The sequence below is a fragment of the Saccopteryx bilineata genome, chromosome 3 (assembly GCF_036850765.1).
Source record: "Saccopteryx bilineata isolate mSacBil1 chromosome 3, mSacBil1_pri_phased_curated, whole genome shotgun sequence".
NCBI classification, from domain to species: domain Eukaryota; kingdom Metazoa; phylum Chordata; class Mammalia; order Chiroptera; family Emballonuridae; genus Saccopteryx; species Saccopteryx bilineata.
The window spans coordinates 129,385,015-129,398,494 of NC_089492.1; the positions used below are offsets into that span (position 1 = coordinate 129,385,015).

Below are 13,480 nucleotides of genomic sequence, written 5' to 3' on the forward strand. Positions count from 1 at the left end.
CTAGAAATGTTCCCTCCTGTGAACAGTCAGAGAGCATTGGGTTTGCACCTCTCTGAGACCCCTGACCACTTGCTCCTCGTGAGCTCATGTGATCTGTCAGATTGCAAAGTGCAGGGAGCAGGGGACTGGTTTTAGGTATCTTTGCAGGATCACAGGACATGCCCACCCCAGCCCATCACCAACACAGGGCCACATACAATGTGCACTTAACAAAAATGAATGACTGAGGCTTCTGGGGGGAGAGGCAAAGGGTATGGCCAGGGTTAGGAATCCAGGTTCCAGAGTATCAGACCAAAGCCCGTTGATGGTGATGCTGGTTTTACAGAATCCTTGGATTAAAAGAGACTGTGCCCTGTTCACATAGGACATGAATAAAAATACTCCCATGTGTGTATATCATAGAACCATCTAGGCCATCCCCTTTTCTGACAATTGGGGACAGAGAGGAAAGGGCATTTCCTTGCCGAGGGCCACAGAGTTGGTGAGTGGCACCTGGAAACCCATTCCATCCCAACTCTGGGTCATTTCCACAAGATGTCAGCATGGAAGAACCCCCTATCCTCATGACAGTAACTGAGTGAAGGGCAGTCTCACAAAGAACCCACAGCAAGGCCTGTACCGCCTCTCCACCCAAAGCTGGTGCCTACTGGGGTGGGCACCCCAGGTAAGAAAAGGAAGGCCCTCCTTCACTCTCCTTCAAAGCTGAGCCCAGCCTGACACAGAGAAACCAGAGAGCATGGTTAGAAAAGGGTACAATTGAAACATGGGCATTTCAGGCAAAGCGTTAAGAATCCCAAAGCTTGCAGACCTGAAAAAAAGGAAAAAGCGAGCCATGTGTCAGGGAGAATGAACTGACAGCGAGGTGGGGTGTGCAAGAAGAAATGGAGCAGACACGGCTGGCAGGGGGCAGGCAGCGGGCTGTGTCACTTCATGTTAACTGCTCAGTATCCATCTGATTGCTCTCACCTGGGCCAGTCTCGCATGTTTACCTAGTCTGCCCAGCGCAGGGCCACACATCCTTACCCAGTCTGCCACCCTGGCTGATCCATTCCTAGTGTGGCTCCAGGGGCGGGACTTGTGGGCCAAAGAGAGGCAGATTTAACAGCGGGCGCACCGGTTGCACTCCATGAGCCCCGACTTCTGAAGGGCCCCACAGAACTTCAACTTTACACTTTTTTCTAATGACACCAAGTTTGGTTTCATATGTGCAATTTTAACATTAATAGTACATAATATTTTTTATTTATTTTAAAATATGGTTAACATGTATTTTTATTTTCCCTGTCTCTCTCTTTTTTTGAAGGGACCCAGTATTTTCTTCTGTGCCTGGGGCCTCAACAGACCTTAATCCGCCTCTGGGGCCAAAGCTAATTATTTTTGTGCATGCAGAGGGCCAAGCCCTCCAGTCTTCCTTGGGCCTCCCCACCCCCTTCTCGTTCCCTCCCCGCAGTCTAGGGACTGCAGGGCTATCTGGCTTGGCTCCCACCAGCCATGAGCCACCCTCTGGGAGGCCCAAGCAAGGGACGAGAAGGAAACCAGGAACACATAGGAAGACCACTGGTCACCCTTTGGTGGCCCATGTGAGGTAAACCAATATAATTCTGGTAGTATGGCAGGTAGTACAACCCTTTAGAAAATAAATTGTCCCAGCTATCCCAAGAACTATAAAAACAATCATGGCCTCCAGTCTGGATAGCCTACTCTTAGGAATCTAGTCTAAAAAAATAATAGCCCTGGCCGGTTGGCTCAGCGGTAGAGCGTCGGACTAGCGTGCGGAGGACCTGGGTTCGATTCCCGGCCAGGGCACACAGGAGAAGCGCACATTTGCTTCTCCACCCCTCCGCCGCGCTTTCCTCTCTGTCTCTCTCTTCCCCTCCCGCAGCCAAGGCTCCATTGGAGCAAAGATGGCCCGGGCGCTGGGGATGGCTCTGTGGCCTCTGCCCCAGGCGCTAGAGTGGCTCTGGTCGCAACATGGCGACGCCCAGGATGGGCAGATTATCGCCCCCTGGTGGGCAGAACGTCGCCCCTGGTGGGCGTGCCGGGTGGATCCCGGTCGGGCACATGCGGGAGTCTGTCTGACTGTCTCTCCCCATTTCCAGCTTCAGAAAAAAAGAAAAAAAAAAAAAAAAGAAAAAAAAAATAAATTTAGCACAGGTGAAAACTGACATGTCTGTTATTTTGTTGTTGTTTTTTGCGGGATCACAAGATAGAAAATAACCTACCTAAAAGTCTAAAAGTAATGGTTATTTATACTATAATTTGACTTTTAAAAATTATAAGGAGTTGAAAATAAATGAAAAAAGCAAATAAAAAGTCTGCGTTCAATGTAATAAGTGTGGCAAAAATGTATGCAGGTAGGCAAGAACTTGAAGTATATAAAGGTACTGACATTTGGATTTTTTAAAATAAAAATTCTATCAGAGGTTTTTAACATTAGAATATCTAATGCTGTCTAAAATGCATTTAAATGAACACCCTCACTCACTGCTATTGAGAGTATACATGTTGGTACAATTTGCAGAGCAATTTGGCAATATATTTAGAAGCCTTTAAAATGGCTTTCGTGAAGAAATTCCACTTCTAGTAATTTATCTAAAGGAAATAAAGAAGATGGGGCTTTCTGTACAAGAATACTTATTGCAATATTATTTATAATGGCAAAAGATTTGAAACCACCCAAAATGGTCAATAATAGAGAAAATGATTAAATAAATTATAGAATTACAACATAGATTACTATGCAGTTATTAAACACATTTTGTAACATTTAATGACAAGGAAAAATGCTCATGGTATACTACATGGAAAAAAAGAATATATGTCATATATACATTTATGTTATGTATACAGATATATCTTATGATTCTTCATATATCTATAGAGAGAGCACTATATATGTATTATGTATATATAAATGTATTATGTAAACATCCTAATTTTGTACATAAACATACATCAAAATGTTAATGGTTATTATTTCTGGCAGGTGGGGTAATAAGCATTTTTATTTGCTTCTTTAGACTTGCATACATTTCCACATATTTAGGGGTTAATACCAGAATCACATCACATCAGGAGGCATATGGTGTGTTTTCTTCATTGTTAGAGATGCTAAATTTGGTCACCTGGTTAAAGGGGTATCCTCCAACCATTGTAAAGGTACCTTTTCCTCTTATATTGATGAATAATCTTCAGGGTGGTACTGATTTGAGGGCATACAACCATCCTGTTTCCCAACAATCTTTTGCTCTATGGAAATAGCATCCGTTAGTAATCCTGGTTGGAATCAGTTGTTTCCTTGAGGATTACACACTGGTTATTTCCTTCCATATTAGCTGGCACTCTACTGTGAGGAAGAGCTTCCCTCTCCCACATTTTTAGTATTACTATGGACTCATGGATTTATCATTATTATTAATTATTATCAATGTATTATAACCCATTGCTCTTATTCTTTTTTTTTTTAAAGCTTAGTCTTTTTTTTTTTTTTTTTTTTTTTTACAGAGACAGAGAGTGAGTCAGAGAGAGGGATAGACAGGGACAGACAGACAGGAATGGAGAGAGATGAGAAGCATCAATCATTAGTTTTTCATTGCACGTTGCAACACCTTAGTTGTTCATTGATTGCTTTCTCATACGTGCCTTGACCGCAGACCTTCAGCAGACTGAGTAACCCCTTGCTGGAGCCAGTGACCTTGGGTTCAAGCTGGTGGGCTTTTGCTCAAACCAGATGAGCCCGCACTCAAGCTGGCGACCTCGGGGTCTTGAACCTGGGTCTTCTGCATCCCAGTCCAACGCTCTATCCACTGCACCACCACCTGGTTAGGCTGCTCTTATTCTTCTTAATGTTCAAATTGTCCCAATTGTGGCCAGTGGGTTGCCCTTTGAGCCATTTCTCCATCATTAGCTGAGCACTTTCTAACTTTATGTAGCAATTCTCCTTGCGCCACATGGGGATTTGGCCATCTCTCCAAGACCTGGTTCTTTTTCGAGGATAGTGGTACATTGTTACCGAGTGTCACTGCTTCTAAGCCCTTTCAGTGAACAGAGCCAGGAAATTGGGAAATATACATACGTGTGTGTGCATGTGTGTGTGTGTGTGTGTAAATCATGTGTTCAAACTAATACCTCAAATACAACATCACATAATTCTTTGTCTTTTCCCCTACTTCATATTTGTATCTCCCTACTCCACGGTGAGAACCCCAATTCCCAACATCAGTATAATTACTTATTTGTTCTATCTACAATACACCCCCAAATAGTTTCTGATTACTATACCAATACTAGTATGGAGATGGTATTAGTAACGCAGTTAGTTTCCAATGCCCTTCAGGATGATAATCTATCAACCATTCATTCCCTTAAAGAATTATTGAGTTCAGAATAGCAAATACCTTTTCTCCTCAGTCCATAATTAAAAGTAGCTTAGCCTGACCAGGCAGTGGCACAGTGGATAGAGCGCCGGACTGGGACGCAGAGGACCCAGGTTCGAGACCCTGAGGTTGCCAGCTTGAGTGCGGGCTCATCTGGTTTGAGCAAAGCTCACCAGCTTGAGCCCAAGGTCGCTGGCTCGAGCAAGGGGTCACTTGGTCTGCTGTAGCCCCCTGGTCAAGGCACATATGAGAAATCAATCAATGAACAACTGAGGAACCACAACGAAGAATTGATGTTCCTCATCTCTCTCCCTTCCTGTCTGTCTGTCCCTCTCTCTGACTCTGACACACACACACACACACACACACACACACACACACTAGCTTAGATATCAGCTGGCTTCAGAGATTCAGATGGAATTCCATGACCTGCGAGCAAGGCCAAAGCTGGGGCTTCAGCCAGCTCCTAGTGGTTTCCTTCCTCGACCTGATCCCATAATCCTGCACCCTGATAGAGACCCATGCCACCTCAAGAGCCCCTCGAATAATCTACTCTTGCAGACATTTCATGAACCAGGCAGATTTTACTGACAACTTTCCAGGAATGATGGTGGAGGGTTCAAAATTGCATCATGTTAACAACTATCACAAGCACAGTAGGCATGACCAATCTCCAAAGAGCCCCAAGCACTGACCTGTCAGCTCACCAGGTTACCTGCTCTCCTTTCCACCGTTCTCCCCGCTTCTCCCTCCTCTCTCTTCTCTCCTTTAGGATCAAAGCTCAATTCTCTGCCCTCTTTCAGGCAGACCAACCTCTTCCTTGGAAGCCTTACTCAAGACATTCATAAAATAAAGACAGCCTTCTTCCTAAGAGAAATTACAGTGAATAAAATGCCCTCCACCTCATTGCACATACGCTGGTTGGGATCTTTTTTAAAGCTCTGTCAATAAGAAATTGCAAACAAGTAGGTGCAACACTCTCTCACGAGGAGCCTATCCATTGATTCAGCTGCTGCCCCTCAGAGCTGGATGACCAGACTGATATGGCTATGACTCCGTGATGACAAAGCAAAAGGCTTCACCTGTAACTCTTCCACTCTGCTTGCTAATTCCAGTTTTGCTCTTCTAACCTTGCTTGCTTCTTCCATCAGCCAGGGCTATAAAAGGTCCCAAAGCCTAACAGTCAGGGCTCAGATTCTGGAGTGTGAACTCCTCTGGGCCCACTGGCATAATAAACTGGTTCTCCAACTCTCCAAGTGTGGCTTGGATTCTTGAACATTCCAGTCTGCTGTAACATTTGGTTCCCTGGGAGAAGCCAACCGTGCTGGCCCCTTGTACCACTGGCCCAGCAACAAAGCACCAGATGGTGGGGGCCTTCCATGGGAACAAGGCGGTGCCATCCGACATTTTGCATGAGACCTCCTTCTCAGAGCTCCCCTCAACCCACACCTGGGGGTAACTGGACCCAACCAGACTCAACAGAGACGGACTAACCTTTTCGGAATGCACATCTGGACAGGGTAAGGTCCTGGGACCAGTCACCCAATCAGGCCCGACTCAGGATGGAAGGAGAGCTTGATCACTTCCCACAGTCTCAGAACTGAGACACCAGATAGGGATACCCCGGGGAAGGGGGGAAAGTAATAACCTCTGTATGAATGAATGTTGAGTGACTGATTGTGGCTCCTCAGCACACGCTATGAAGTCTGTGTGGGACCTAACCTGCGGTTCCGTGGCGACGTCCTTTCGGGAGACAACCAGGCCCAGGGTTTATATGATTGCACCTTAGCTAAACGCACCTTAAAGTCTCACAAGAGAGTGGCCTCTGAAAAGGGAGTTCCCACCCTTTGTCTGTTTCGTGACTCCTGACATGGGAGGGGTTACTAGAAGGTCATATTTAGGCTAGACATGGGGTCTGGTCAGTCCAAACACTGTACTAGACTACACAATAGGAATTTTAAGAAGGGGTTTTCTGATGATTATGGCATGAAGTTGACCCCCAGAAAACTCCACACCCTCTGTGAATGCGAGTGGCTCACCTTTCAGGTTGGGTGGCCCTTGGACGGAACCTTAGACTTATCAACTGCCAGAGCAATTTACCAGGTTGTGACGGGTAATCCCAGCCACCCAGATCAGTTTCCCTATATAGATTCCTGGCTACAGATAGCACAGACACTGCCTCCATGGGTTTGGTTCTGAGTTAATAAGAAGGGACGGTGCAAGGTCCTGGTAGTCTGCCCTTCAAAAGGAGGCAAGCCCCTGATACCTGATCAATGTGCATATTGCAAAGAGATCAGACATTGGAAAATGAATGCCCCAACCAGAAAGCAGCCGCTGGCCCCGCTGCCAAAGCTGCTCAGTCAAGAAAAGGAAAGTATCAACCAGAACCAGCGGTCCAGGACTTGATTGGGCTAGCCAGGGTTGATTCCAATTAGGAAAGACTGGGCTCCATGAAAACAGGCCCCTGAGAGCCCACAGTCAATATGACAGTGAGGGGCCAGCCAATGACTTTTACGGTGGACACGGGAGAACGCTCAGTAGTCACCACACCGGTTGCACCCTTTACAGAGCAAGAAGCCACCGTAATTGGATTCACGAGCACTCAAACTGCTAGCCCCTTCTGCAAGTCCTGAATATGTCAATTTGGGGGACATCAAGTTGTCCATGAATTCCTATATCTGCCTGAATGTCCCTCCTTCTTCTGGGACAGAACCTGCTAACTGAGCAAGAGCCCAAATAAGTTTTACTCCTGGAAAATCTGCCAGCCTAACTTTAGGAACACAGGAGACCCTAATATCTGTAATAGTTCCTAGAGAGGCTTAATAGAAGCTCCACGCTCAGGAGATAAATGAGCAAAACCCTTCTGAAATACTAGAGGAGTTCCCACTGGTGTGGGCTGAAAAGACTAGCTAAGAACCATGCGCCCATCGCAGTGCACCTGGGGCAACCCCGATAAGGCAGAAACAATACCTAGTTCCCAGGGAAGCCTGAATCAGAACACAGGAACACATTAAAAGACTCAAAGAGGCTGGAATTTGGGTAGAATGCCAGTCCCTCTGAAACACACCACTACTACGAGTGAAGCCAAATGGAGGCAGGTATCGGCCAGTCCAAGATCTGTGGGCAGGCCCTGGCCGGTTGGCTCAGCGGTAGAGCGTCGGCCTGGCGTGCGGGGGACCCGGGTTCGATTCCCGGCCAGGGCACATAGGAGACGCACCCATTTGCTTCTCCACCCCCCTCTCCTTCCTCTCTGTCTCTCTCTCTCTCTTCCCCTCCCACAGCCAAGGCTCCATTGGAGCAAAGATGGCCCGGGCGCTGGGGATGGCTCCTTGGCCTCTGCCCCAGGCGCTAGAGTGGCTCTGGTCTCGGCAGAGCGACGCCCCGGAGGGGCAGAGCATCGCCCCCTGGTGGGCAGAGCATCGCCCCTGGTGGGCGTGCCGGGTGGATCCCGGTCGGGAGCATGCGGGAGTCTGTCTGACTGTCTCTCCCCATTTCCAGCTTCAGAAAAATACAAAAAAAAAAAAAAAAAGAAATCTTATATGGGAGACCTCCATCCATCATTAAGCTAAAAGGAGATCCCCGACAGATAGGAGAACTAAGCCTCTCAACCCAACTCCAGATGCTAGGGGAAACATTCCATAAGATAGCCCCTGATGTTCTAGAGAGTGCCTTAATCCCCTTAGGGTACTGGATCCACTCCTATCAGCCTGGAGACATAGTATGAGTTAAAGGCTGGGGAGAAAAAACACTCCAACCTGTTTGGACAGGTCCACATATAGTTGTCTTGGCTACTCTGACTGCCATTAAAATTGCAGATACGAGCCCTGGCCGGTTGGTTCAGTGGTAGAGTGTCTGCCCCGTGTGTGGATGTCCCGGGTTCAATTCCCGGCCAGGGCACACAGGAGAAGCGCCCATCTGCTTCTCCACCCTTCCCCCTCTTCTTTCTCTCCATCTCTCTCTTCTTCTCCCACAGACAAGGCTCCACTGGAGCAAAGTTGGCCCAGGTGATGAGGATGGCTCCATGGTCTCTGCTTCAGGCAATAGAATGACTCTGGTTGCAACAGAGCAAGGCCCCAGATAGGCAGAGCATTGCCCCCTGGTGGGCGTGCCGGGTGGATCCCGGTCGGGCGCATGTGGGAGTCCCTCTGCCTCCCAGCTTTTCATCTCAGAAAAATACAATAAAATAAAATAAAATAAATTGCAGGTACAGCACCCTGGATTCCCCAAACCCAAGTCAAAAGAGCCAACATGAGGACCAGCCAGAGACCTGGACCACTCACAGTGACCCCACAATGGGCATACTACCAGAAACTGATGAAGGGCCCCAACCAGCAGATCCCAAGGAACAACCAGGGCTGTAATGACTTGCCAGCTGCTGTTCCTGATCATCAGCAGGATCCTGGCTCTACTTTTGGGCATAAGACTAGCTGTAAGCGTTCCAGCAGATTAGACTAGAGATTGTTATTAATAGTTACTTACATACTAATAGTAGGGTGTGTTGTTACTATAAAATGTTTTGGAAATTTTCTGTTAAAACAACTCCTTACAAAATCCTAATCAAACTCATCCTAGTAAACCTTACTCTGCCACTAAGTGCCCCTACACCTCCATGTCCTAATGAGTGTTTTCAGACATGTGTAGTGATGCCCCATAGACTTCATTAGAGGGCACAAAGGGGGGAATAATATGGCTATGACTCCACGATGACAAAGCAAAATGCTTCACCTCTGTGCCACTCTGCTTGCTAATTCCAGTTTCGCTTTTGTAACCTTGCTTGCTTCTTCCATCAGCCAGGGCTATAAAAGGCCCCAAAGCCCACCAGTCAGGGCTCAGACTTTGGAGTGTGAACTCCTCTGGGCCCACCGGCATAATAAACTGGTTCTCCAACTCTCCAAGTGTTGCTTGGCTTCTTGGACATTCCTGTGTGCCCTTATAGACGGCTCACGCTGCCCCAGATCTTTCCACCCCAGGAAACTCTGGGTTCCAAAGCCTCCTCCTCATGTCCCCCACTATCCTCCCACCCTCACAGGCAAACAGGCCTGTCCTCCGGGTGGACAGCCCACACTCCCCATACTCCCTCTCAGGATACCAGCCAAGAGCACCAGGAGAGAAACTGTTTTGTAGACAGGAGCCATGGTCTGTGAGCCCAGCAGGAGGGGGAGGCTGGCCCTCCTGGTAGCACCACAGTTCACTGGGGAGGGGCTCAAATGAGAGACCTTTTCCTCTCAGTGCCTCTGAGATGGCTTTGCTAAGCCACCTGCCTGAACTAGAACCAGTGAGGGCCTGAAGGCCCCACTCATGGCCCCTGCAGAATATTTAGGGCCTAGAAGATCTCCTGTGGGCAGAAACTTTCCAAAAGGCCAGGAAGCAGTGCTGGAAGCAGTCTCCAACTGGGGTGTGTGTGTGTGTGTGGGGGGGGGGGGGTATCACTAGGGGAAAAGGTGAAGATCTTTCTGGGAAGTCTATCAGAATCTTTGATGAGGAGAGGGAACATGTGAAATCTGAAAAATATTCTAAAATTGCCATTGCATTGGCTTTATTTTCTAGTTAGGAAATACAGTGTGTCAGTAAAGTCATGGTGCACTTTTGACCAGTCACAGGAAAGCAACAGAAGATGATAACAATGTGAAATATGCACCAAATAAAAGGAAAACCCTCCCAGTTTCTGTAGGATGATGTGGCAGCATGTGCACATGCGCAGATGATGACGTAACACCCTGTATACAGCGGAGCAGCCCACGGCCATGCCAGTCGAGATGTGGACGGTACAGAGGAAAGTTCAGTGTGTTCTGTGGCTCACTAAATTCAAATCCGTGACCAAAGTGCAACGTGAATATTGGCGCGTTTACAACGAAGCGCCACCACACAGGAATAACATTACTCGGTGGGATAAGCAGTTGAAGGAAACCGGCAGTTTGGTGGAGAAACCCCGTTCTGGTAGGCCATCAGTCAGTGACGAGTCTGTAGAGCAGGGGTCGGGAACCTATGGCTCGTGAGCCAGATATGGCTCTTTTGATGGCTGCATCTAGCTCGCAGATAAATCTTTAATAAAAATAATAATAACGTTAAAAATATAAAACGTTCTCATGTATTACAATCTATTCATTTCCTACTACTCATGTTCATGGTTGTGGGTGGCTGGAGCCAATCACAGCTGTTCTCCAGGACAACACCAAATTTTTATTGGATAATGCATAATCTACATGGGTCGTTGTATGGCTCTCATGGAATTACATTTTAAAATATGTGGCGTTCATGGCTCTCTCATCCAAAAAGGTTCCCGACCCCTGCTGTAGAGGTTATACAGGATAGCTGCCTAAGGAGCCCTAAAAAATCTGTGTGTGAGCCCACATTGAACTGCACTGAATAGGTTTGAAACTGGGAGAGTTTCCCTTTTATTTGGTGCAGATTTCACATTTCTATCGTCTTTTTGCTTTCCTGTGACCAGTCAAAAGTGCACCATGACTTTACGGACACACTGTAGTTAAGTTACTTTGACACTTCAATTAATAGTGAAGTATGAGCCTGGCCTATGGCAGAGCAGTGGACAGAGCACTGACCTTGAATGCTGAGGTCTCGGGTTTAAAACCCTGGGCTTGCCTGGTCAAGGCACATAACAACAAGCAAACAATGAACTACTGAAGTGAAGCAGCTATGTGTTGACTCTTCTCTCTCCCCCCTCCCTCCTGTAAAGTCAATAAATAAAATCTTTAAAAAAAGTAGTGAAGTATGAGGGTTTTGTATGTAGTAATGGTATTTAGATCCCAATGGTGTAATGATGTACAATGTTGGGGCCTTTCAAAATACAAGAGTTGAAGAAGAAAGATGTGGTGCAGGAGCAGGCCAGTAAAATGAAGTGGTCTGGGAATGAGAAGTGGGCAGACTGGAGAGAAGGAAGGGTGTGAGCCCCCAGGCACAGGCAGCATGCCACATTGTAGCAGCCCATTCATGCCCAAAGCCCCTGCCAGCTCGTGGTAATGTGGGGAGCACTGAATTACCTCCCAACCTTCTTATTCTCCCTCTGTCATCTCTCAACACGCCTCAAAGTCCACCATTAGCACCTCCATCTTCTGAGTTAAGCACTGGCTCCTCCATCAAGCAGGTAGCATTTATGTTGAGATTTAGGTGGCAACTGTATCTAGTTCTGCACCATTCTGGAACTTTCCAGAAAGACATATAATCTAAGCTAGGTAAATAGTTTCCCTAGTTTGGGTCACACTGACAACTCCTTAGGAGAATCCAGACAGAGCCAAAAAGTATAGCAGCCTTGCCCTTAGGAGGCAGTAGGCCCAGAGGGGTACATAGGGCCAGCTAGTAAAATACCTGAGCCCTCTGTCCTTGCTGAGGTGCAGTGGGAAACCACGTGTCAGGTTAATTCCCACATTTCGCATTACTAGGCTGCTCCCTTGGGCACAGTGGGGATTGCTCCAGGCCCAGGTACCCAGCAGACCTTGCTTGTGCTTCTTTCCACCATGGCTTTTCCCTCCCAGAGCTGATCAACTCAGAAAAGATGTGCAGGAAAAGTGCTATTCACTCAGGAAGGCAACCAAGACCCTGAGTGACTTCCCTCAGGGTATGCAGCCCAGGGCTGAGTAATCTTGGGAGAGTTCTCTAAACTCATTACCTGACAGGAATGCAAACTGGCTGTGAGTAAGGGTCCTGAAGACAAGCCTACCTGGGTTCATACCCTGGCTCCATCACTGGCCAGTACCTTGTGCATGAGACTTAACTTCTGTCTGTTTCCTCATCTGCAAAATGGAACTTGTAATAGTATCTACCTCAGGGTTGCTTTGAGTTAATCTGATATAAAATGCTTACAGCACTGCCTTGCTCATAGTATGTGCTTAATAAATCTTTGCTATTTTGTATATGCATGCATTCCTACGCACATTTGTAACTACATATACAAAGGCTACAAAGATACACTTCTTGGGATAGCTGAAATAAACTTAGTATGTTTAACTTTGACAATCCCAGGTGTTGGTGAGGATTGGGAACAAGAGAAGCGTTGCTGATGGGGGACATAAAACATGGAGCCACTCTGAACAGGTTGGCAGTTTCCTATTAAGTGAAACATATACTTACCACACTTACCATATGAGCCAGCCCGTTCCTATTTACTCCTAGAAATGAAAGCATACGTCCACACAAAGAATGCTTATAGCAGTTTTATTTATAACAGCCAAAAACTGGAGACAGCTCAGGTGCTCATCAACAAGTGAACGGACAAACAAGTTCTAGAATATCCTTTCAATGGAATACTTACTACTCAGCAGTGAGTAGGGACGCAGTACTGATACATGCAACAACACAGATGACTCGCAAAAGCATCATGCTAAGGAAAAGAAGCCAGGCACGCACAACTCCATACGGTTGTAGTATTCCATTTACATGACATTGTAGAAACAGACAGTAGGGACAGAAAAGAGATCAGTGGTTGCCAGGGGCTGGGCTGGGGACAGTGACTACTGACCCGGCATGAGGAAATATTTTAGGGTGATACAAATGCACTACTCTGTGGGGGTGGATTCATGACTGAATATGTTTGGCAAAATTCATAGAATGGGTCACATGTAGAAGGTAAATTATACCTTCGTTGTCTAGGAGAGGAGGGAACTGGGCAGGAAGAGTATATAAAGGGTACTTTTTTGTTCTACTTAAACACATCTGTGCTGTCTGAACTTTTGTAATGAGCATGTAATTTCTGTAGTTGGACATAATTTTTATTCAAGTTTGAAATAATAATGATGATATACACCTACCTTGAAGGGACGTGGTGAAATCCAAATAAAATGAGATAATGTATATAAAGCACATACACAGATGACCCACTGATCTTCTAAAGTGGCAAAGTATAAAATAGGCCAAGTCCCCCCCACACACACACAGCCATGACTTACCTCAGTGACAAAGAGTGTGCGAGGGTCGATAATATCCAAGAAGTGCCTGAAGCGGCCATAGAAGGATGTCTGGGGAAGGGGTGGGAGAGGAGAGATCAGCTGCTGTAGACCATCCTCCGCCACTGGGAGCCCCACCCCTCACCCCAGTCATCGGGCCCCACAGTGCAAAGGACTCCCCACATGGTGATAAATACCAATGAGGCC

General features: G+C 46.8%; 1 protein-coding gene and 1 non-coding gene across 3 annotated transcripts in view; one reads left to right on the forward strand and one right to left on the reverse strand.

Annotated features, from left to right (window-relative positions):
* SFXN5 (sideroflexin 5) overlaps window positions 1-13,480 on the reverse strand; it is a 118,172-nt gene that overhangs the window by 97,170 nt on the left and 7,522 nt on the right. For both annotated transcript variants that reach the window (XM_066267383.1, XM_066267382.1), the window contains exon 2: window positions 13,277-13,345. In XM_066267383.1, the coding sequence (XP_066123480.1) occupies window positions 13,277-13,345 (69 nt within the window). The remainder of the gene's footprint in view (window positions 1-13,276; window positions 13,346-13,480) is intronic.
* On the forward strand, window positions 8,198-8,273 carry TRNAT-CGU (transfer RNA threonine (anticodon CGU)). The gene has a single exon. It is a non-coding gene; the product is annotated as a tRNA-Thr (tRNA).